Source organism: Diceros bicornis, chromosome 1, assembly GCF_020826845.1.
Source record: "Diceros bicornis minor isolate mBicDic1 chromosome 1, mDicBic1.mat.cur, whole genome shotgun sequence".
NCBI classification, from domain to species: Eukaryota; Metazoa; Chordata; class Mammalia; order Perissodactyla; family Rhinocerotidae; genus Diceros; species Diceros bicornis.
Window position 1 is genome coordinate 11499871 of NC_080740.1, and position 22512 is coordinate 11522382.

Here is a 22512-nt window from a genome sequence, read left to right on the forward strand (position 1 = left end):
TGCATGCATACATTGTCATCTTTTAATATTAAAGCATCTGAACATCTCCAGATATGCTTTTGATAAAAGAAGTGATCTACTTTTATTTACAATATTTTGTCTAGATAATGTATGAATATAGTTATGGTTTCATGGACTTCCAATTGTTCTATACCTTCCACACACATAACTCTACATTTATAGAGTAAATTTATTAGAATTATTACAGAGCTTTAAATGCAACCACAATCAATTCAGGAAACAGATTTATTTACTCATGTTCATGGGAGGAAAATCTACATAAAAACATTCATGAAAGCATACGAGCTATGTCATACTTGGATTATTATACTAAATCCCATTTATTAGAACTCATTGTAAAACAATGGGAAACCATGAAATGTAATTTGAATACAAATATTGGTCCCTGTGGGGTCTCAACAGTCATAAAAATATAGGAAAACAGAGCTTTATTTAAGATTGGAGCTGCTAATGTGGAGAGTTGTTTTTTCTGAAGCTGGCCTTACCTTTTCACTTAAAGCCCTGAAGATTTTAGTGTAAACTCTTTGATGACAGCTTCAGCATTTCATTTAAGCCTAATGATGATCAGCAAGGAAAGTGACACCATGGACCACATTTTCTATATGGAGGAAGGTTTAGAACTACTTTGTTGACTTTTTGCCCTAAACACAGGCACCAGTTGGGCTTTCTAGTGTATATACAAATAGAAATAATAAGAATTTTGAAAGCTGGGTCCTTTCTTCTTGGTTAGACAAGTGTATAGTTATTCATTCCTTTTATGATTTAATTTTTTAATGTAATGTAAATAAGAAGGAAATATTAAATAGTTTAAAGTTATTTTTATAGGACAGTAACATTTCATAGGCTAACATAAAATCAAGCTGCTAAATTTTACAATTTTTCTGTCCAGCAGTTTATCTATATAACTGCCCTGAGTAGATGCTAAATGCTGCTTAGCAAACGTTCCTTAGAATTTAAATAGAACTCAGTAAAGCTACTCAAAAGATAAAACAATTCTTCTCAGGCCTGTGTAATTTTAATTAGAAGAAGGTAGGAGTCTCTCATTGGTTAAATATTACCTACTTATTTCAGTTTCATACTTCATATAAATGGGGTTATTAAGGAGCCTTAACTGTGCTTTTTTTCTATGCATTGGAGTTCATATGAATTTTGTTTTTTGGTCAAAAAGGCAGGATTTTAAAGAGTAAAATATTCTGTCTATTGGAGACTTGAAATATTAACGTTTAGAAAAGTGCAGATTGTTCCCTTGTGAAATTGAGTTTCGTGCAACCTCTCAGAATCTTAGTTTATGTAAAGAAGGCTGTAGTTCAAATCTGTTGCTCTAATTTGTTTATTGTAGTACGTTTCAAAATTGTACAAATGTGTAAAATTTGTGCTTGTGGAAGCTGCTTCTCTGAGTAGCTTTACTTTCCTCAATTTAATCCTGCAATCCTCAACTATTGCATGCCCCGTTCATGAACGGATACTTTGCTGGGATGATGTAGCCTAAACAGTTTGGCTCTAAAGCCTCCTTGTGTAGCACTTCCCTTAAAATTATATTAATTTATAATATATACTGAATGATCGCTTTACAAAAACAAATTAATGAATTGGTCTTTATGAAAATGACTCTTTACAGTAAGTAAAAAAGGGTTCTCACAGTTTTGGTAACTTGCATGAGTTCATATTGAAATAAAACCTTTCACATGTTCTTAATGACTTTAAAACTGACGTGCTCTAGGGGCACGCTCAATTGTATGCTCTGAAGCAGTAGACACCATACAGCTTATGCTTCTTATCTGGGAACCCCACGAAGCGCACCGCAGCCTCAGTGGGACTACAGCGCCGTCTTGGCCTAGAGATAGGGTAGCGGACACTGCCATCCGCCAACCAGCCCGCATCGCAGCGATCGTATCCCAGAAGTTTCCAGGCAGCAAATATCTGGCCCACTTTTGCAATCTGAGCACCATCTTTGAGACACGCCTGCACCGCTTCATCATAGGTCAGCTTGGTGGGGTGGATCAGGTAGTAAAAACGGCCTGTGGAGAGAAGGAGAGAGAGTCAATGGGCCTGTCTGCGACTGAGCCACACAGAGATGGAAGGAGCCCAAAACGGAAGTGTTTCTCAATGAAGCGGGATATAGAGCAATGTCTGTAAAGTTTTTGAAACGTAGGATTGTCAATTAAATGTAGTGTTCCTAGGTCGCTCTCCATTAAATTAGTTTTTCTCCTTGCCCCTTAATATGTGTTCAGACATGTCCTTTTCTAGCTGTGGAAAAGAAAAGGGAAGTGACAGATGCAGTTTCTGTTAGCTAATTAGTGACTAAAACAGCCCTTCTCTGGCACTAGAGAAGACAGAATTCCATGTTAAAAGCAAGAGCTATTGAAATTCTAGCTGTGGCAAGACTGAACCCCAGCACAAGTTTCTGGAGAGGCAAAATTTGAATGTGAAAGGATCAAAAAACATTCCTGACATAAAAGTCCATTTAAAAAACTCAAAAGCCCTCAAGTCCTTTTCATTACAGGTATCAATAAGACATTATTCTTATTCAAAGACTACAGTATGAAAATGCAAAAAATACAGGAAGTCACTTGCCATAAATAATGCAGACTCAGAATGTGAACCCTGTCTGCTTACTCACTAGCAAAGGGGATGAATTTATTTATTTTTTTCAACTTCCTTCTGTGGGAGCCCTGACACTGTTTCTTGATTTCACAAGAAAGAGCAAGTTAGTCTCAACACTTATTGAATAGTGTTAATTACTGGGATTCCTTCAGTATGTATTAAATATGCATAAAATGTATGAAATATGACATCCATTGACTGAAGTGATACACACTGATGGAAGATTTTCTCAGACTTTTAGTTTCAGGGGGAATATAATCAGACTTGCTCATCTGATTACACATTGTAATGTGTTGTCCTCCTGCCCCTCATTAAATATAGATTATTGAAGTATAAATTAACGCTTGCTAGTTCTTTCTAGACTGAGACAATGTGATTCAGAGAGAGGGTAGAGGCCATTGGAACATTAACTAGAGGGTTAGTTCTATAATCCACACCAGAGGTCGGCAATCTACAGCGCAGGAGTCAATTGAAGTTTTATTAGAACACAACCACACCCATCCATTTACTACTGTCTATGGCTGCTTTTGTGTTACAGCATATAAAGCTACACTGAGTAGTTGCAACAGAGACCATATGGCCCACAAAGCCAAAAATATTTACTATCTGACCCTTTACAGAATGTTTGTGGATCCCTGATTCCTTGCTATTTTCCCCAAAACCTGTCACCAGGGCCCTAAAATATAAAATGATGAGGCCAGAGCTTACTTCATGGTACACAACCTGTGCAGTTACGCAGGGCCCCCTGCTTGGTTTAATGCTCTGTTGTCACCATCTTAAAATTCTTAATAAGTTTTGAACAAGGAACCCACATTTTCATCTTGCACTGGGCCCTACACATTACAGAGCTGGTTCTGGATAGAGCAAGACAGGGTTGGGTGTTGTGTTGAATGCAACGAATCCGTCATCAATACTCAGGTACTCTGGATCTCTTTTCTTCTGCTTTTACCTCCAATGTTATTTCTATTTATTTTTCTTGCAAAGCTGTCTTTCTCTTGATCTCTCTCTTTATCAGAAAGAGAAAGCTTTCTCTGCGTCCTGAGCTTTGCTGATCATCTATGAATATACTGACGTGGTAATTTAGAGAAGCAGAGCATGACACAGGAGCACTCTTAGTTCAATTGAGAGATATGCATCCCATGGAGGGCACACAGTGGTGGCACCATCTTTGGCCATAAGAAAAAGACTCCACACAACATGGCAGTTTAAACTATTTCATAATAACAATTAGATACAATAAAACCTAGGAATAGTGGAAATACGCACTTTTGCTTGACTTATGTGGATATTTTTGAAAAATTATGACATTTAGAACTTTTTACATCTTTTCAAACTGGAGCAATACTTCAAAATTTTTTTCCTTTCTTTTTTTTCTAAGTAGATAAGATTAAATGTTAAGTGTAGTGTTGTAGTAGGTATTGGTCTCTGGGATAGGAAAGAAGGCAGTATGGTTAATATCTTACCATTAAAGTTGGATGTAAAACAGAAAACATCATATCTGCTTTTTTCTTTATCCCAAAAGCCGTAGTTCCTGACGCCGGGCACGGTGTTCTGGCCCCCGCAGGGCTCTCTTGGTTTTGTGATGGGGTACTGCACAGACCCGTCGCTGAGCCAGCCGGCATTGCACCAGTCCAGCCCGCCCCGCCAGGCATCGTACAGCTGGTCGAAGGAGGCAATCACAGCATCCTGGTCCAGGCAAGCCTGCTGTGCCTCGAGAAAATTGAGATTGTAGCGCCCCAGTCGTGGAAAGTAGGGGAATACCACACCTGTCCAAAGGAGAAGGTGAGATGTCATTAGTGGCACAAAAAATAAGAACTTGGAGCAAATCCCACTTGACTGGTGAAAAACATAATAGACCCTCCATCAGACAAAGTAGCAATATTTGGTCAGCTTGCCATAGTTTCTCACGGTCCCTTTTTCCTTCAAACAGCCTCTCAGCTCTGAGCATCTCACAATTAGCTATTCAGTTTCATAACTTCAGTAGTTTACCTCTTTTGCTAACAGTTCAGTGCAAGCTTTACAATTCTCCTTTCTGAAATAACTCACCTGCAGGTTATAGTTTCCAAATAGCCCTCCCTGAGAATTTGCCTCCTGCTACTGATCACCAACCCTAAAAGGGATTTCTACTGAGCCCTCTTCACCTGGGAAGAAGCCAATTTTGAATACTAAGAGGGGTAGGGGACGTAGAAATAGTGCTCGGAGAGAAGGTATTTGTCAAAATTCGCGATGTTTTTCTTTAGTAATTATTCTTATATAATTAGTTTTATATAGTCTTTTAGATGTATAAACAAATGATTCAAGTGGAGATATATACCTCCTTTCACATGAGCTCCTAAAAAGTTGCAGATAAGTAAATTTCACTTAGGGGATTCCCGTTTGGAGAACCTCTAAAGTGAATTCCTCTGCATATCTAACAAAAACTGAATCTAGCAGTCTTATCTCATGTGACTAAGACAATTCTTTTTTTTTTTTTCAATAGTCTCACCTGTGGACATATTTTTTTGGTGTGTGTGAGGAAGATCAGCCCTGAGCTAACATCCATGCTAATCCTCCTCTTTTTGCTGAGGAAGATCGGCTCTGAGCTAACATCTACTGCCAATCCTCCTCCTGTTTTTTTTCCCCCCAAAGCCCCAGTAGATAGTTGTATGTCATAGTTGCACATCCTTCTAGTTGCTGTATGTGGGACGCGGCCTCAGCATGGCCGGAGAAGCGGTGCGTCGGTGCGCGCCCGGGATCCAAACCCCAGGCCGCCAGTAGCAGAGCACATGCACTTAACCGCTAAGCCGCGAGGCAGGCCCCTAAGACAATTCTTACAGCGAGGCACCTCCATAAAAAGTATTGTGGCTCTCTTATCTGTTTCAACTTTTAGTGTAGCCCTTAATTTAATTTTTTTCTGTCCTTGAACAGCACAACTAAAATCAGAGCTCTCATTTAAAAATATTTCCATTACTATTTTTCAGCTTTCATATTCATATATTGCAAACTGAAACTAAGCTTTCAAAAACATTTTTATTGCAAATGAAAAAAAGAGCTTCCAGAAGCTTGTCCCATACAAGGTAAGTACAAAAGAGACATTGTTTCTTAAGTTAATGCCAAAGAATTAAATCAAATATTTTAGAGGACAAAAACCCTTAGCAAATGTAAACAGTGTGACTTGACACTTGGCTTTGCCTGGGAAGATGCAGTGGCTTTCCAGAAGCATTCCTTTTGGTCCAATAATCATAGGAGGTGACTGAGCTGTCTCACAACTTTCTGCACAATTTCTTTGAAGTAAAAAGATTACATTATAAGAAAGCAAAGTTGGATCATTTGCTGGACTTGATGAGACCGCTGTATCAATATGTCTCCCCCAGAGCTGCTAAAAGACAATTAATTTAGAGTGGTTATTCAGGACTTGCCTTGGATTTTTTAAATATAATTAGAAATAACTAATATTTTAGCACGTGGAATGTAAAAATGTTATTATGAAATAGTTTAAACTGCCACGTTGTGTGGAGTCTTTTTCTTACGGCCAAAGATGGTGCCACCACTGTGTGCCCTCCATGGGATATAGTGGGACCACTGACACAGTAATTTGGTGGATTCTATCACGTATGCTGTTTTACGAGCCTGCAGACCCTACTGCCGTACCCTACGAATAGAGTACAATTCACTAGTAGTGTAGCCAGTACACAGGAAATGTTTCCTTTTGTAAGTTGTCCTGGAAGACTCTACATGGAGAAATTTCAATAGCCTAATCAAGTCACGTCTGCCGAAGGCCTCTGCAGGACACGTTTGCGCCTCCAGGGCAGTCCAGCTGGCACCGTCCACTAGAGGCAGAGATCCAGGAAGGCTTCCTGATCTCATCCTGCCTTCTCAGGTTTTTGGCTGAGGGATCTGTAAGCTGAATCAGAGCCAAAAGGAAAAGGAAGGAGGTTGCCACTGCCCCCTGCAGTGATGGTGGGGTGGGGAGCCTGGACGTGGCTCTATCTAAGAAGGGCTATGCCCTGGCCTCCAGCTAAGAACCCAGTTAGCGCTGGGAAGGGACTGCTAAAGGGTTCCCCGTCCCCTCATGCCTTTCATCCTCTTTCCTCAGTGACCCCAGGAACGCAGATGAAAAGTAAAATATTAAATTTATCCAGGAGAGATTTCCGTGGCAGCTAGACCACAAGTGAGAGAAAAATCTCAAAGTATCTCAACCTGGAGAGAGAAAGAAACCATTTGGGTTGAATTCCATTTCCCAAATGGCTTAAGATAGTAACAGTGGAGAATGTAAGATATTTTAGTTTATAATAATTTTAAAGGCCTAGGCAACTTCTCAGGTTTAAATTCACTGTAGTGCATTGGGTGGACTCCCATGGGCATTAGGAAAACTTTTTCTTTAGTGATTTGTCCTTGATTAACCATTGCGTGTTACTGAAATATGTTTGATTTCAGTTCCAAATCCAGTGTAAATATTTTTGAGTTCCTTTCAAATTTAACATAATCTCATACAATCATTTCTTAACGTCAAAGTGAACGTCAAAGTGAAACCCTATATTAAAATTTTACTATTTTTCAATTGCAAGAATAAACAATCAACTTATTGTTATAGTAACTCAAAAGATTTACTGAACAAATTTTAATTAATGTTTGTTGATGCTGGAAAGAACACATTGCAAGTAAATCAGGGTCAATTTCTATGTCCTAGCCAAAGTTTTAAAAGTTTCAGTGTATTGTACACATTTGGTGCACACATTTCAGCAATCAGATGTTTCTTACAAGCAGGGGCATTTCTGGAACTACATGTTTGTTAGTGTTTTATTTGTTTACTTACTTTACTTCCAGTTAGTTAAGATTTCAACATCTAAGACTATAATTGCAGAAACCTTCTTGGCTCTGTGGAAAAATGTGCAATTCCTACAGCTGAATTATGGAGCAAATGGTGATTGCTTTCATCTAGCATTACAAAAATAAGAAAAGTTAAACTTTCATGAGTGAGAAAGAAGGGTGTGTGATTATTTTCCAAGTATGATTATTTTATAATTGTATGTCAAAATATAATCAAAAGCTCTTTACTTTTCCATGAAGGGCTGGTATGCAACACTGCAAAGGGGATTAATGAGGATGACACATCACATGGAAAAGAATCATATCAAATGATGTGAGTAGTTAGTCAGTCAAAATAGGTTTTGAAAACACATTCTTTAAGATTTATAATTGCACAGTCCAATTTATCCTAGTTGTTGGCAAATATTAATTCGTTAGACATATGAAAGGTTTTCAAACCATGGTACATATAAAAGCTAAAGTAAATTTCAATAACTCCATAAAGTAAATATTTTTAGTAATAAAAAGGCAGAGACCATGCAGCATAATTTTACCTTCCTCAGTGCCTCTCATAGTGCCTATCAGGGCTATGTACATATCTGAAATTATTTTTGTATTTCTGAAAGTTCTCAGATTATATTTTTGTGTATTTGGCCCCATTTTCACCAACGGAAAACCAATACATTGGAAGATTAGAAGCACAAATATGTTTTTCATATCACTGTTTATATATTTGTTGATTGCTGAGATGAATTCTGCAGACCAAGCTACTCATGACTTTCTAGTGATATTCAAATAAGGCTTGTCTTTTGCTGATGCTGTTTCTAGCAGTGTGGGTAGTTGGTAGTAATCAGAGGGCTTTACTTTATCCAAGATTCTATATGAAAAAATTGTGTTTCTACAGCTAATTCCAACTCACGCGTAGGTCAGTCTTTCAAAAGGATTTACAATTTTTTAATTGATGTGATTAAAAAACAGTTCTTGAGCTAGCCCTGATGGCCTAGCAGTTGAAGTTCGGCATACGCAGCTTTGGCGGCATGGGTTTGGTTCCTGGCGAGGAATCACACCACTCATCTGTCAGTCTGTCAGTAGCCATGCTGTGGTGGCAGCTCACACAGAACTAGAAGGACTTACAACTAGAATATACAACTATGTACTGGGGCTTTGGGGAGAAGAAAAAAAAAAGAGGAAGATTGTCAACAGATGTTAGAACAAATTTTTCCCAGAAAAAAAAAAAAAAAAATTCTTAAGTGACAACCAAGAGCAAGGCATTGTGCTTGGTCCTCTAGGATACAGGTTTGGGGTATAGCCTCTTCCTGCAAAGAGTCCATAATTTGATATATATGTTGTATGTATAAAAATTTGAATCCAAGACATAATAAATCTTATAATATAAATACAAACCATATAATTTGAGCATCTTGAAGAATAATTTTTTTCTAATTGGAAAAATTCTTTGGAGAACATAACATTTAATCTGGTATTCAAGGGCCAGTATAATTAAAGACATTGTACAACTACGTTTGGAAGGCAGCTTAATCATGACATTTAAAATGATACGCTTCCCCAGCCTTATTTATGCATGTTGGAAGATTGACAAGGAGCTTGAGTGAAACTTGCCTGATGGGTAGATGGTCACATGTAAGGATGTAATTGATAATGAAAGGCCAGAAACTAGAACAAGAGCTAATAAATAATAACCACAACATATCTCTTTTGCCACATGTGGTTTACCATAGCCTTCAAACTCTTATGTGTGTAATTGCTGCACCTTGATCATCTAACCCAGACTATGTGGAAATTGTCAAGTCCCTCACAATGTCTATCCTCAGGTTAGCAATCAAGGTTCCTCAAATTTTATTCTATAATGGTATTGTGGCTCTCTCAAAACATTTTTTTTATAATTTCATTTTAAAATATGATTCTTTATATCATATTGAGATATATATAGATAAAATAATATCCTGAGTTTTTCTTGAAAATTATTCAGTGAGAGTGGGAGTAAATGAAACAAGATAAAGTAAGATGGACTATAATGACAATTTTTGAAGCTGGATAATGGTATATCCAGCTGGGGATTCATTATACTAATCTTTCTACTTTTCCAAATATGTTAGAATAAAAAGTTAAGGGGCCAGCCCCGTGGCTTCGCTGTTAAATGCACGTGCTCCGCTGCTGGCGGTCCGGGTTTGGATCCCGGGTGCGCACCGACGCACTACTTGTCAGGCCATGCTGTGGTGACATCCCACATAAAGTGGAGGAGGATCGGCACGGATGTTAGCTTAGGGCCAGTCTTCCTCAGCAAAAAGAGGAGGATTGGCATGGATGTTAGGTCAGGGCTGATCTTCCTCACAAAACAACAAAAGAAGTTAAAAGTTTTTATCCCACTCTATTGCCAAGCTGAACCTTAAACCAGTCAAGCTGGATGCTACTTGTCTGTGGCATCTGTTCACATTTTGGCCTGTGAGGAGTTTTTCCCTTATACCTACACGTCCCCTTTCCTGCTTTGTCACTCTCTCTACCCTTTGACAGGACCGGGTTCACCTTTCACGATCCAAATCAGTGTCTCTTCCTTCAGCCTGCTTTCCATGACTCCTCTGTTGCACACACACTTTTTTGTATTTGAAAGTTTGAACCCGTTGCTTCAAACATTCAACCGCCTATAAACTATTTACCAATTACTAACCTTGTTCTTGGTACTTGACTGCCCTCAAGTAGATCATATTTAGCAGGTAGAGAGACAAGTTTGCAAATATTTACAAAGCAACATGTGATTAAAACTATAATGAAAATCTATGTACAGTGCTAAGAGAACATCATGGCTGGGGAGTGAAGGAGGAGGGCACAGGGCAGAGCTGATCTTTGATCTTATTCTCAAAGGATAGTATTTTCTTCAGTTGTTCAGAAGTGGGTTCATGTGTATCACATTATATGTTAAAATGTGAGTTATTTCAAGGCAGGTCCTCTGGTTAATGGCTGTTTCTACCTTTTCTACAGCACACAAGAAAGATGGAAAAACACTATTTGGAGTGATGGGAATTTAACAGCTACCATGGGTACACCAATTAATGCAGTATGACCAAAGGACTGTCCCTAGGTCATCTCCAAATAACTTTGGGGCCTTTAAGAATCTTCTGAAGCCTCTGTTCTTCCCCCTAACAGAGACTTTATCCTTCCTGTGAACCCCCAGATCATAGCAGATAAAAGCATAGGCTTCATCCAATAACCTTGGTATTAAATTCCAGTTCTAGCTCTTTCTACCAGCCACCTTACCTTAGAAAAGGAGTTTTCCTAAGTCTCATCTGTTAGGGGGATTACCAAAAGTGAGCAAAATAAGTCACACATACCATTAGAGCAATTTGTTTGTACCCACTTACTTTATCAAATTCTGGCTTATTTTTTATTTTTATTTTTCACTTGTTTTTTTTTTTTAATAATTTTATTTATTTATTTTTTCCCCCCAAAGCCCCAGTAGATAGTTGTATGTCATAGTTGCACATCCTTCTAGTTGCTGTATGTGGGACACGGCCTCAGTATGGCCAGAGAAGCGGTGCGTCGGTGCGCACCCGGGATCCGAACCGGGGCCGCCAGCAGCAGAGCGCACGCACTTAACCGCTAAGCCACGGGGCCGGCCCCAAATTCTGCCTTATTTTAAATTACTTACTTTTGAAAGTATCTTAGAATCTTTAATGGGCTGTAATATTGTTGAGTGAAAGGAACTAAGATTTGGAATTTTTTGTATCTTATGGCACCAAAACAGCACTTATCTATTGATTACATTGGTTTTTTGGACACATTTGCTGGGCTCAAATCATTATGTGTTATATGATAGAGAAGTGTTCCAAAAGCATGGAAAACATGGAGATTTGGGATGGTGTGGGGCCTAGGCAGGAAAAACTACTTTTCTTACAATTTTCCTTCAACACTTCTAATTGTGTCTTAAAGGAAATCTTGGTTCAACCCTACAGTGCATTATCCTCTAACATATGCCAAATCTCCTTTTCAAACAAAGGGAGAGCAGGCTTCTAGCTCAAAGCCATTAACAAGCAGGTATCCAGCTAGAATTTACAAATATCTTACACTCGTTGTATTTATTTTTATGGTTTCCTTCTATTTCTGGCAAATTATATTGGTTTATAGTTATTTAAAATTACATTTTAAAATAAAGGTAGGGAGACAATAAACACGGCATGTAAATTACTTAGTCTCAGGAAATACTGTGGTATATAAACATAGAATTTTAGAAGAAATAGTAACTTAACAGATAATCTAGTTCACCCTATCATTCAGAGATGAAGAAGCCAAGGTACAACAAAGATAAGTAACCTGCCCTAGTTACAGAACTTATACTGGCAGAGTTGGGACTACCCTAAGCCTTCTGATAATACTAGCTCAAGGCTCTGTCCATTGCCTGATGCCCCTTCAATAAAGGAAATTGGTCCTCAATTAATATTTGATAATTGGTTGTCTTCTCTAAGCCAATTACTTCTTTCATCCTAAATAATGCCAATGTTCTTGGATATTAATATGAATCAATAAAAACTGAAACAACAAGGTGACGTGCAATCAGGAGTCAAGAACTACAACTAAGAGAGACAAGAGAAGGTCACAAAAATGCACCTTAGGACATCATGCAACTTAGTAGATATATAAAGATATAAATCTCCATACATATGATGGGATTCTATGGGGTTCAGAAGATCAAATCTTCAGTGATGTGATAGTGGACCAAACAGATATTTTTCCAAAAGCCACAAATCTGTCCTAAGATGTGAAAAGAGCTTCTAACAAATACACAGGTATGGTTTATGTACATAAGGAAGGAAAGTATTCTATCAACGCAGCCACAATCCATTCTTCAGTGTAAAGAAACAGAAGTAAAGAAATTCATGACTATTAGCTATCTTGAGACACATGAGAAACTAAGGAGAGACGTTTCCCTACTGGTGGGCCAGAGAGGGTGGGCTTCGGGCAGAGGGGAGACAGGAAGGCACAGACCTGTTTTATTGTTTAACTTTGTGTACATTTTGGTGTTTGAACCTACTGAATGTATTACGTATTTAAGATATAATATTCCCCAAAAATGCCTTGACTATTTTGTACTCAATGTCTAAGAGACTCTGGGTCATTTAAAAAAATTACTTCTTTACAAGAATATTTAAATAAATCTAGAGATCACTTTTTTGTTAAATTAAGTTTTCACAGTTACTTTACAGAATACAATTACATGTATTTTACTTAGCAGATGTCCTTCACAAAATTTGCCGTTATTTTGAAACAGATAATTTTAAAAGCGTAAAAAAAAAATCCACTCTGAATTTCTCAATAACCTTGTAATGAGATTTAAATTTTGCATAGTGCAAGGCAGTTTCTGAATATTATTGATTCAATCCCACTGCATGTTTCTCCTGCTTGCCAATAGCTTCAATTTTGCACATAACCATTGTGTGTACATTTCAAATGTGAAAGCTGGAATCACAGACAGACTGCAAAATACAAAAGAACTGAAAAACATGCTATGCATGGACATTTGGTCTCTCACATCATCACTATAGTAACCACTAGACATTGCTCGTCATGAAAAAAACATCAATTATTAATTATCATTTCTAAGTTTAATGTGATTTACAGATACCTACCTTGTAAGTCTAATGCTACCACAGCAGTATCATCTTCTAATCCTTCAATCACCTCACACTTATATCTTCCATAATCGTCCAGGGTGAGGTCTGTGATCACCAGAGAAGCGTCGTTATCACTGCCTCCATTCAGAAACACTCTACCCTGGTAGCCTCCATAGGTCTTCTTGTGGTATCCCATGGAAACAAAAACGTCCACTTCCTTGAGGTAATCTGAAGTTAGCTTGGTCCACTTAATTCGGATTTTGTGGGTTCCTGAGCCAAATGCTGTAGGGTCTCGATAAAATTTACATGGCAGTGTAACATTGCCACCTCTATGTGAGAACACCTTGGCTTGTTCTGCTTCCACGAGTAGACGGGGGCCATTTTCTGCTATAATTAAAAAGGAAAAAAAGAAAGAACCATTAATATGCTTTTAGACTTTTTTATAAAATCAAATCTGCTACCTATACAGGGTATCTGACAAAGGGAAGCTCTGGGTGGTCAACCTCTCTGCACTGATGAGCAGCAATCTCCTTCGAACCACATGGACAGGTACCTCCAGCACCTAGAGGGCATCTACAAGGTAGTCATGTCTTGAAAACCACCAAAGAAAGGAATGATGTGCATTATAATCACTGAGAAATATTGGATGTAAGACTCTGTAGTCATCTGAAGTTTGATGATTTCATAATAAATTCTATTTATTTTTCTTTTACATTAAAATATCAAAAATATAGAAACAAGACCGAGAGATGTGACAGAGTACCATGACTATTTCATCAATATAAACCAACAAATTCAAGGCAGATAAATGTATCTCTTCCCAGCTGCCTTCTAACACAATAACTCTGTATTTACATTTGTAGGAAAAGTATAAAGCAGCATGATTAACTTTCATTGTACTGTTTTGGCCAAAGAACTCAGAATCTCCTCACATTTATGGCTTCTATTCAAATATACACCTGTGATATGCCATTCTGGAGCATTTCAAGCAGCATGAATGTATTTTATTTTTGCACAAAAGCTAGACATTGGGAAGATATTTTTAGCGAATGTCTTAAAAAACTCCAGATTTTGAAATATAGTCTAAAACTTAAATGTTAAAAGTGTATCCAAAGTTATACTTATTTTCTGATTAACCAAATAATTATTTGTCTGTGTTCCCTTAAATCTCCTTCTACTCCCTCTCTCCTGCTTTCTGCTGTGTCTTGTTTTAGTTATCTGATCGCTTCCATCTTTCCTTCCCTTGCCCTTTTGTTCCACTCCTCCCTCCTCCAAGGACTCTCTTGCCTTCTAGAGAGCACTGCAATATTCCAAGCCTGCCAAGTCAGCAGGGCTGCCCTTCTCTAGAGAGCCAGCTGTTATTTTCAGATCTTGGCTTTCTCTGGGGTTTCCCCTGGTTAGCTCATTGTGCTTTTGACCTTGACAAGTTCTCTTGAGGATGTACAAGATTTGAAAATGAGAAAGCGATATAAGAACTCCTGGACACACACACCTTCTCATCCACACAGCTTTCAAAGGCTGCCAGCACTGCCTTTCATGGAGCTCTGCAGCCCTTCCTGCCTTAGGCTGGTAGGTACTGAATTAACCTTGGCCATGAATCATTTAAAATACACAAGTCACCAGGAAGAGTAGCCACTCACCTCCAGACAGATCTCAAAACTTAGCTATTTAATGGCATACATAGAATTTAGATTTTAAAACAAAAAGTCTTTAAAAATAGACACTTTCTATTTTTATCTATTTTTATACAGCAATCAGAATTAATATTTTAAAATGAACATATTTCATTTACAAGAAGTCAGCTCCAATCCTCAGAAACTGACAAGTTTAACAAAGCCATCAATTCCTCCATTTTGAATAGATAATAAAATGAGAGGATAATGGCTTAATTAAAATGAATTGCAAATCCAGCTCATTAAGCATTTCCTTTACAGTCCATTCGTTATTTTCTTTTTTTTTTTATAATTTTTATTTATTTATTTTTTTCCCTCAAAGCCCCAGTAGATAGTTGTATGTCATAGCTGCACATCCTTTTAGTTGCTGTATGTGGGACGTGGCCTCAGCATGGCCGGAGAAGCGGTGCGTCGGTGCGCGCCTGGGATCCGAACCCGGGCCGCCAGCAGCGGAGCGCGCGCACTTAACCGCTAAGCCACGGGCCGGCCCCTATTCATTATTTTCTTATTTAGGACCATAGAATCATAAGGGATGAAAGGTAAATCTACCCAACTCTACCTTACATATAATGTTGCTCTCACATTATGCCCAGTGACAGCATCCAAATTCTACCTAAGTATCTCTAGTGTCTTCTTTCTGGGAGGAGGAAAATGTGCTGTTGACTAAGTTTGCTCAGCAATCCCTGAGGACTGCAGGGAACATCTTCTATCTTATCCGGTACTTTGGGAGGACACCTGGGAGCTGGGCCTTCCCATGCTGGGACTTGAGTCTAGACATGACACAGAACTACAAGAGGTTGCAGTTTCACGATTCTTTCAAGTTTTTTACTTTAAAGTCAAAACTAATGCCCCAGTGCACTCAGACAGGGGACTTTATAGCAGTCAGGAACAAGGGCTTTAATGTGACAGAGACCTTGTTCTAACCTCATCTCCTCAATTTACTAGCTCCATGGCCTGGAGCCAGCTGTGCAACCTCTATGCCCCAATTTCCTTCTATGTGAATTAGGGATAGTGAGTTGTACCATACATAGTTGATATAATGGACACATAAGCATTTAGAATAATGTCTGACCAAAAGTAAGTGTGCATTTGCTAACTGTTCCTATCGCACAGATTCTCCACAGTATTTATCAAATATGATACTGCCTGATATTGAGCATAATTTTGGCATATATTAACCTTCCATAGTTTCCCTTACTTATAAAGTTGTGAACCATGTGGAGTGAAAAAATACATAAAATACCACCTGTGTTATATAGGAGACTTGGAAATTATGGTGTGGTTTGGTATAATCATAAAGTATTCCAGAATAAATATAAGGTCTGAGTGTTTTATAAATTAAAGAGTTAAAGCAAAGATCAAAACTCTTGTACAAGGGACTGAGACTTCTAATTTTTTTCTGCGGTTAACTGTAAATCATCTCGTAGTATTTTAGAAGTACAGCTTCTGATTGTTTTAGGTACTATATACTTATACTCCAGTATTGTGAGTAGATGATGACTTATGTGGTATAATATTAAGAATTGAGCAGACACCAAAAATCCACTGGCTTCCCACAAAATAATTTTTCTAACAAGCCTGCCAGAATGTATAAAATTCTACCATTCTTATTTCTTTGTGTGTGTGTGTGTTGTGGGGGGGGAGGCTGGGGTGTTAAGGTGATGGATGCCAGAAGTCCCTGGCTGAAATTCAAAGAACCCTAAGAAAGATGTGTGACGTGTAACACATTGAGTGACTGAGGACCATTAATGTTCCCTAACCTAAACCCCCAACGTGGCCTTGAGAACAATGTCTTTTGTTAGTTTGCTTGTTTTAGAAGATCAACACTGCAGATTATATAGCATTGAGCATTGCTGGCAGGAGTACCCTGTTGCCGAACAGGTAAGATGTGGGAATGAGCACTGGCAAGTGAGTCAGGCACTCTGGGTGTTTGACTGAAAGGTCTACCTCATGAGAACATTGAGCTTAAGATTCTTATCAGGCTCACTCTGGCCGGTTGTCATGATGGGGATCAGCCAGGAAACACACTAAGCTGGAGAGGAGAGAAGACAGAGAAAGAGCAGTCAAGTGAACAGAGAGTGCTAATGACAAACTGTCTCACCCAGAGTAGTCTTGAATCTGATCATTGGATGGGAAAACCTGGATCGGTTCATGTTTAAATCAAAACTGTTTCAACAGGGCAGTTGCAAAGCAAATAAAACGCAAAAGATAAAAATAAACCTTGATCATCAGAATGAGTATTGCTTATTTTCCTTTTTTAAAAAAATATGAAAGAATAAATAAAACTAGGCCGCACACGTGCTCATTTGGGGGGAGCGAATTTTTTAAAAGTTCAATTTGTAAGTTACAGAAATTTCATGTTTCTATTAGTGAGTGTAAATGACAGTGACTTGAAAAGATTTGATGCCCTTCAAAGACCACAGTTGTCTCCAGGGGAAACAGCAGGGCCTCATTATTATGTTACGAATTCTGCTGTGAAATCCAACAGACATCATTCTATTTCACCAATTATGAAAGCAATGGCATGACCCAACAACTGATCTCTGTATGGCTGTGTAATTTAGATGAAGTCTTCGCAACAATAGGATAAAACAGTTGCAGAAAAACAATTTAGAAATATGGTATTGGACTATTACCTATTGTTGTTAGTTCTATTACAAGTGTAATCATTTTTGGGGGGGGGGGCAGTTCATTGGCAAAGAAATACAGGTGACAGAAAAAAGGAGAAGGTGCTACAGATCGAAGTTAGTCCTCTTAAAATGAATTATGGATTGTGCAAAATAACCAGTCTCCATGTTGGTTTCTTTCGCACTGCTGTATAGATGAAGTAGCTTCCGGATTTCCTAAACCAATAAAATGTAAAACAAAACAAAACAAAACTGGGGAATATATTTAAGACGGCTAAATAAGGTGCTACACAAGGACATTAAAAATACTCCCCTCGCGAGAAAAAACTCTACCACCATGATTTGAATTTTTTTTATTGTGGTAAATGATACATAACATAAAATTTGCCATTTTAACCATTAAGCATACAATTCAGTGGCATTAAATACTTTCACAGTGTCGTGCAACCACCGCCACTAGCTATTTCCAAAACATCACTCCAAACAGAAAGCTAATTCCTCCCTGACATCCCAAACTGGTAGGGGAGACTCAGTTGTCAGCTCCATGACGAGTCATTTGAAAAAATGGCACAAGGTTTTAAAAATGGTTCCTTATTTTTGCCACATTTGTTATCACTTTGGTGGGTTTGAATGCGTAAGACTAACTCTTTAGAAGCTGGTACTTTCCTCAGGGTAGCCAGACCTGCTCGAGGATGAGCAACCAGGAGGGATTTGCATCCTGTCGCTGAGTTTACCGTTGTCTATTGAGACAGTCTGTCTCCCTAGACCCTGCCTCGTTTACATTGTTCCTCCAGCACCAACAAGCTGCCTGGCAGGTGATAAGTGTCTGTGGCTGAAAAGGACTAGTGCTGCCTAGAGCCTGTGCTTAGCTGTGGCAGTAGACACGGATACGTGAATTCGCTTTATACCGTAATATAGCTCCAAAGTGGAAATACTTTATAAACACAATTAAATATACGTATTAAAGACACAATATTTAAGCAGAATACATAATTTAGCCATGTGTCTTTCATTGTACCTCACACACTACATTCTAATAAGATACATAATTAAGGGAAAATTAAGAAGTATCTTACTCATTAACCTTTAACAGTTTATATTTTGTTTCCTTTGAACTGGAATGAATCCAATGTTTCCTAGAGTTGCTCACCAGGAGTCAGAAGCTCCCATTGACTGGTCATGATTCCACTGCGTCTAGTGAGCTCTGCATCAGAAACTTTCATAGGGGCCCTCTCCACTGTCCCTGCAGCCATCCCCTCATCCCCCATCCAGCCTTTATGTCCTTTTGGCGGGTTGATTGCTTTCAATTTGTCAGAGACAGAGCTTTAGTTTCTTCCCCAGCCATTCCTGAATGCAAAGGACTCTGAGCATCTCTGCTTTGACTTGGCCTCTCAGGAAGGGCCACCTGAAGAGGGCAGGAGGGAAGATTTAACAAAGATCTCAACCTTGCCCTGGGCCCTCAACTATGGAATTGATTTGAGTTTGGAATCTTCTTGGATTTGTCCTTAGCTCTTTTATTTATTTTTTTGCTGAGGAAGATCTGAGCTAACATCTGTGCCAATCTTCCTCTACTTTATATGTGAGTCACTGCCACTGCATGGCTGACGAGTGGTGTAGGTCCACGCCTGGGATTTGAACCCACAAACCCGGGCCACTGAAATGGAATGCGCTGAAGTGGAACACACTGAACTTAACCACTATGCCATGGGGCCAGCCCCTGTCCCGAGCTCATCTTTTTTTTTCATGTGGAGTTCAAACTCTGACCTGAAGACACATAAGAGTATGTGTGTTTCTTACCATTTGTGTAAATTCAAAAGAAATATGTATATTTGCATAAACTATTCTGAAAGAATTTACAAGAAACTAATAACCTTGGACGCCTGTGGGAAGGTGAGGTAGATGTCTGGCTGGAGGAATCTTGGGGAATTTTCACTGTGTATACTTCCATATTTTTAAAGTTTTGGACCACGTGACTGTATCACCTATGCACACACTAAATAAAAATGGTATGAAAATAAATAAAATAGTTAAGGAGATTTAATTAACAAATAAACAAAAAATGTTGCCTAAAGTACCTCTGGAAAGATATACAAGAAGCTGGTAGCTACAACTATAGTGTATTGTTGTAACTGCAGGATTATATTTTTGTAGAAGACCTATGGCTCTGTTGACAAAAATGCTATCTTTAAACATGTCTTCAAAACATGAAAGCTTTATCTCATTTTCCTCATTCCTTTAAGATACCATTGATGAAGGTACTGATTGTTGTCTAGTTCTCACTATAAAGGAAAAGCCGAATGCTGAAAATATGGTAAGTGAAGACTGCTCTTTGCTGTAAAGTGATCACTGCCGTTTCTCACCACCTGGGACCCTGCCTTTCTGTCTCACAGACTTCAAAAACATACTCCTCTCAATACCTCCTCCCACACCCCTGCCAGGGCCTACCTCTCTCTAACCACTGTAGAGTCCTTGTGCCCTGCTAGTTCCTATCAATCTACAGCTGAACCAAATTACCTAGAATTGTGTTTTCACAGTTTTCTTAAATGGCATGTGTCCTTTCCGTCAAGACCTACATATCTGATACAATGTGCTGTGGGGCAGTCTCTTCAGCATTGACCATATCCTTCTTCCTTCCTTGCCCCAGTGCTAAATCGATTCTGTAATGGGAAACTGCCCAACACCAAAATATAGTATGGTTTTGGGTGATGTTGATCATGAATGTGTACCATGTTGTTGTCCTAGTCAAGTTTCATAGCAAAAAATAAGGGTAAACATTATCACTATTTTAGAGCCTGGAGGTCTAAAATAAAAAAAAAAAATTTCAGGGGCAGTGGAACTTTCTCTCTCCAAAGGATATTTTAGACAAAACTTTGCCATATAAATCTGATAAAAAGTGAGCTTCTCCACTTGAAATGAGCGTCAAGAGCCCCCAAGTAGCTCCATGGGATCCAACGAACACAGTTAAAAATCTCTGTTCTGAGTCCTAAACCTGAAACTGTGTTAATATCCTGAAAAATATTCTATCCTTTAATTCCCTTTTCGTCATCTTTTTCTACCAGGAAGTAGAGTGCAGTGAGGGGTTTAGCTCTGTTCTGCTGACCAAGTTCTTTGTGGGCTTTTGTCCTTCCACATTCGTTATTATTTCATCGATTTTCTCAGCAGTTATAGTTTATTGGTTAAACCTATGGACTACGCCTCTTACATTGTATCACTTAGCCTTCTGTGCCTCAGTTTCCTCATCAGTAAAATAGAGTTAAGCCACCTTCCTCTCAGGGTTCTTGTGAGGGTTAAATGAAGCAATACGTTGAGAACGTAGCCTCAAGCCTGGCCTACCACGCATGCCCAGTAAATGCTGGTTTTTACTAACAGACATGTACCGAGCAGCCAAAGTGTGCTAGGTGTGCAAAACAGCTTCTCCCTTCTACATTGTCTTCTCTCTTGTGCTCTTTCAGAAGACAGTTCCTAGAAAGTACTGGTTCCTGAGAAATTCACATCTCATCAACTTTTGATGCTTCTCCTAATTTAGTAGTTCTTAACAGGACAGGAGTACCTTTCAGTACCACCGCCCTGAAGCCTTGTCAAAAAAAAAAAAAATATCTGTCCATATCTATATAATCCACTTCTTCCTGCACCTCCTCAATTTCCTTGGGGGTTCCAGAGAGTCTTCATTTGGGGGCAGGGGTGGAATGTGCTTATTTGCAGCTGCCATCCCCGACTTGCTCCTCTGACTCTTAAGAATCGCCACGGTGGCCCATAGGAAAAGTTTCTCCGGCCCAAGACCAAACTTTTTTTCTTAGTGATTTGACTTCTTCTGGAACATGGTTATATCCATTGAATGGAATAAAATGGGAGCCATTTTTAGCCACTGCTTCACTTCAAAGGTTCCAAGAAAAGGCTTAGATGGAGGCTGTATGGTTCCTGTGTGGGTTACGAGCACAAGAATTGGCCTGCCCGAGTTTAACCTCAGCTTTACCACTTAACAACATGACCAGGGGCAAGCTACTGACCTCTCACACCCTTGCTGAGGATAACCACCTTTATGCAGTGTTGTGATGAGGACTACATGAGATGACCCAGGTAATGCATTTTCTATTGGGCATCACATATTGGGGTTTTAAACGTTAATATTAATTTGTTAATATTATTGCCATTGGTAAGTCCAATATAACTGGTCCCAGAACTAGAGCCAGTGTTAGTTTCTTTGTCAACTCAGAGTTGTCTGCTCTAGTTAATAATTTTCAGAATTTAAATATATCTATGTTGTCAAAGATTTATGGATAAAAAATAGCATTAAATCCTATTATTTTAGACTCAGAAGAAAACAAATTGGGTTGTCATAGTTACAGAGAGATTAAGGAATACGCTATGGAAAAATAAAAGAGAAACTAAAGTTTGAACATTTCACTAAATTGGTGAATGGCATTTTTAATATAAACACATTTTCCAGGATTTTAACTGTAATACAGGCTTCTTTCAAAGCGTGTGGGGAAACTGAAACGTTAGCCTGAATCATTCTTCTTCATTAGGCTGTAATTAACCACACAGTCCTTTATTATTGGAAATGTGTCTTTATGTGGTAAAGGAGTAGAGCTCAAATCTACTTGTCTCCACTCAGATCACTTCCACTTTGTGGTGAAATGTAAGGTCAATTTATCTGTAATTTGTAAAAAGGACACTGTTGGTTAATGTCTTCTCTTAGTATGAAAGACATCAAGTTAATGCTGTCACGGAGTCAGTCCTGGAGGCAAAAAGGTCTTTTGATTCTTTACTTAATAAACAATCATGAATTGATAGCCTACAATGGGTCAAGTATTAAGTTTAGTGGGGGATCAGGTACGGCTTCCCACTGATGTTGTCCAATTGGAAGGCAGGCTGAAAAACAGCAAGTCTTTGGATTTTTCAACAAATGCTAGAAGTGCAGATTTTAATGCAAATATCTCCTATTTTTAAATGCTGGCAGTTAATTTAGACTTTTTAAAAAGTTATATGAGAAAAAAATTACCACGCATCAATGATCAGGATTCAGACACGGGGAAGTGAATATGTGACCTCTGCATCCTCCTTTACCCACCTGTTGGTGCTGAGGGTCTCTAGAGCTCAGCCTAAGGCATCTCCTTGCCTTTATCTGCATTTCTTCCTTCCCCAGGTGATCTCATCTAGTGCCATGGCTATAAA

At 38.7% G+C, this 22512-nt stretch overlaps 1 protein-coding gene across 1 annotated transcript in view; it reads right to left on the minus strand.

Annotated features, from left to right (window-relative positions):
- Positions 1-227: 227 nt before the first annotated feature.
- HAPLN1 (hyaluronan and proteoglycan link protein 1) overlaps positions 228-22512 on the minus strand; it is a 76158-nt gene continuing 53873 nt past the window's right edge. The window contains exons 3-5 of the mRNA XM_058526230.1: positions 13053-13424; positions 4089-4391; positions 228-2039 (exon numbers count right to left, since the gene is read on the minus strand). Coding sequence (XP_058382213.1) covers positions 1750-2039; positions 4089-4391; positions 13053-13424 — 965 coding nt within the window. The 3' untranslated portion in view covers positions 228-1749. The remainder of the gene's footprint in view (positions 2040-4088; positions 4392-13052; positions 13425-22512) is intronic.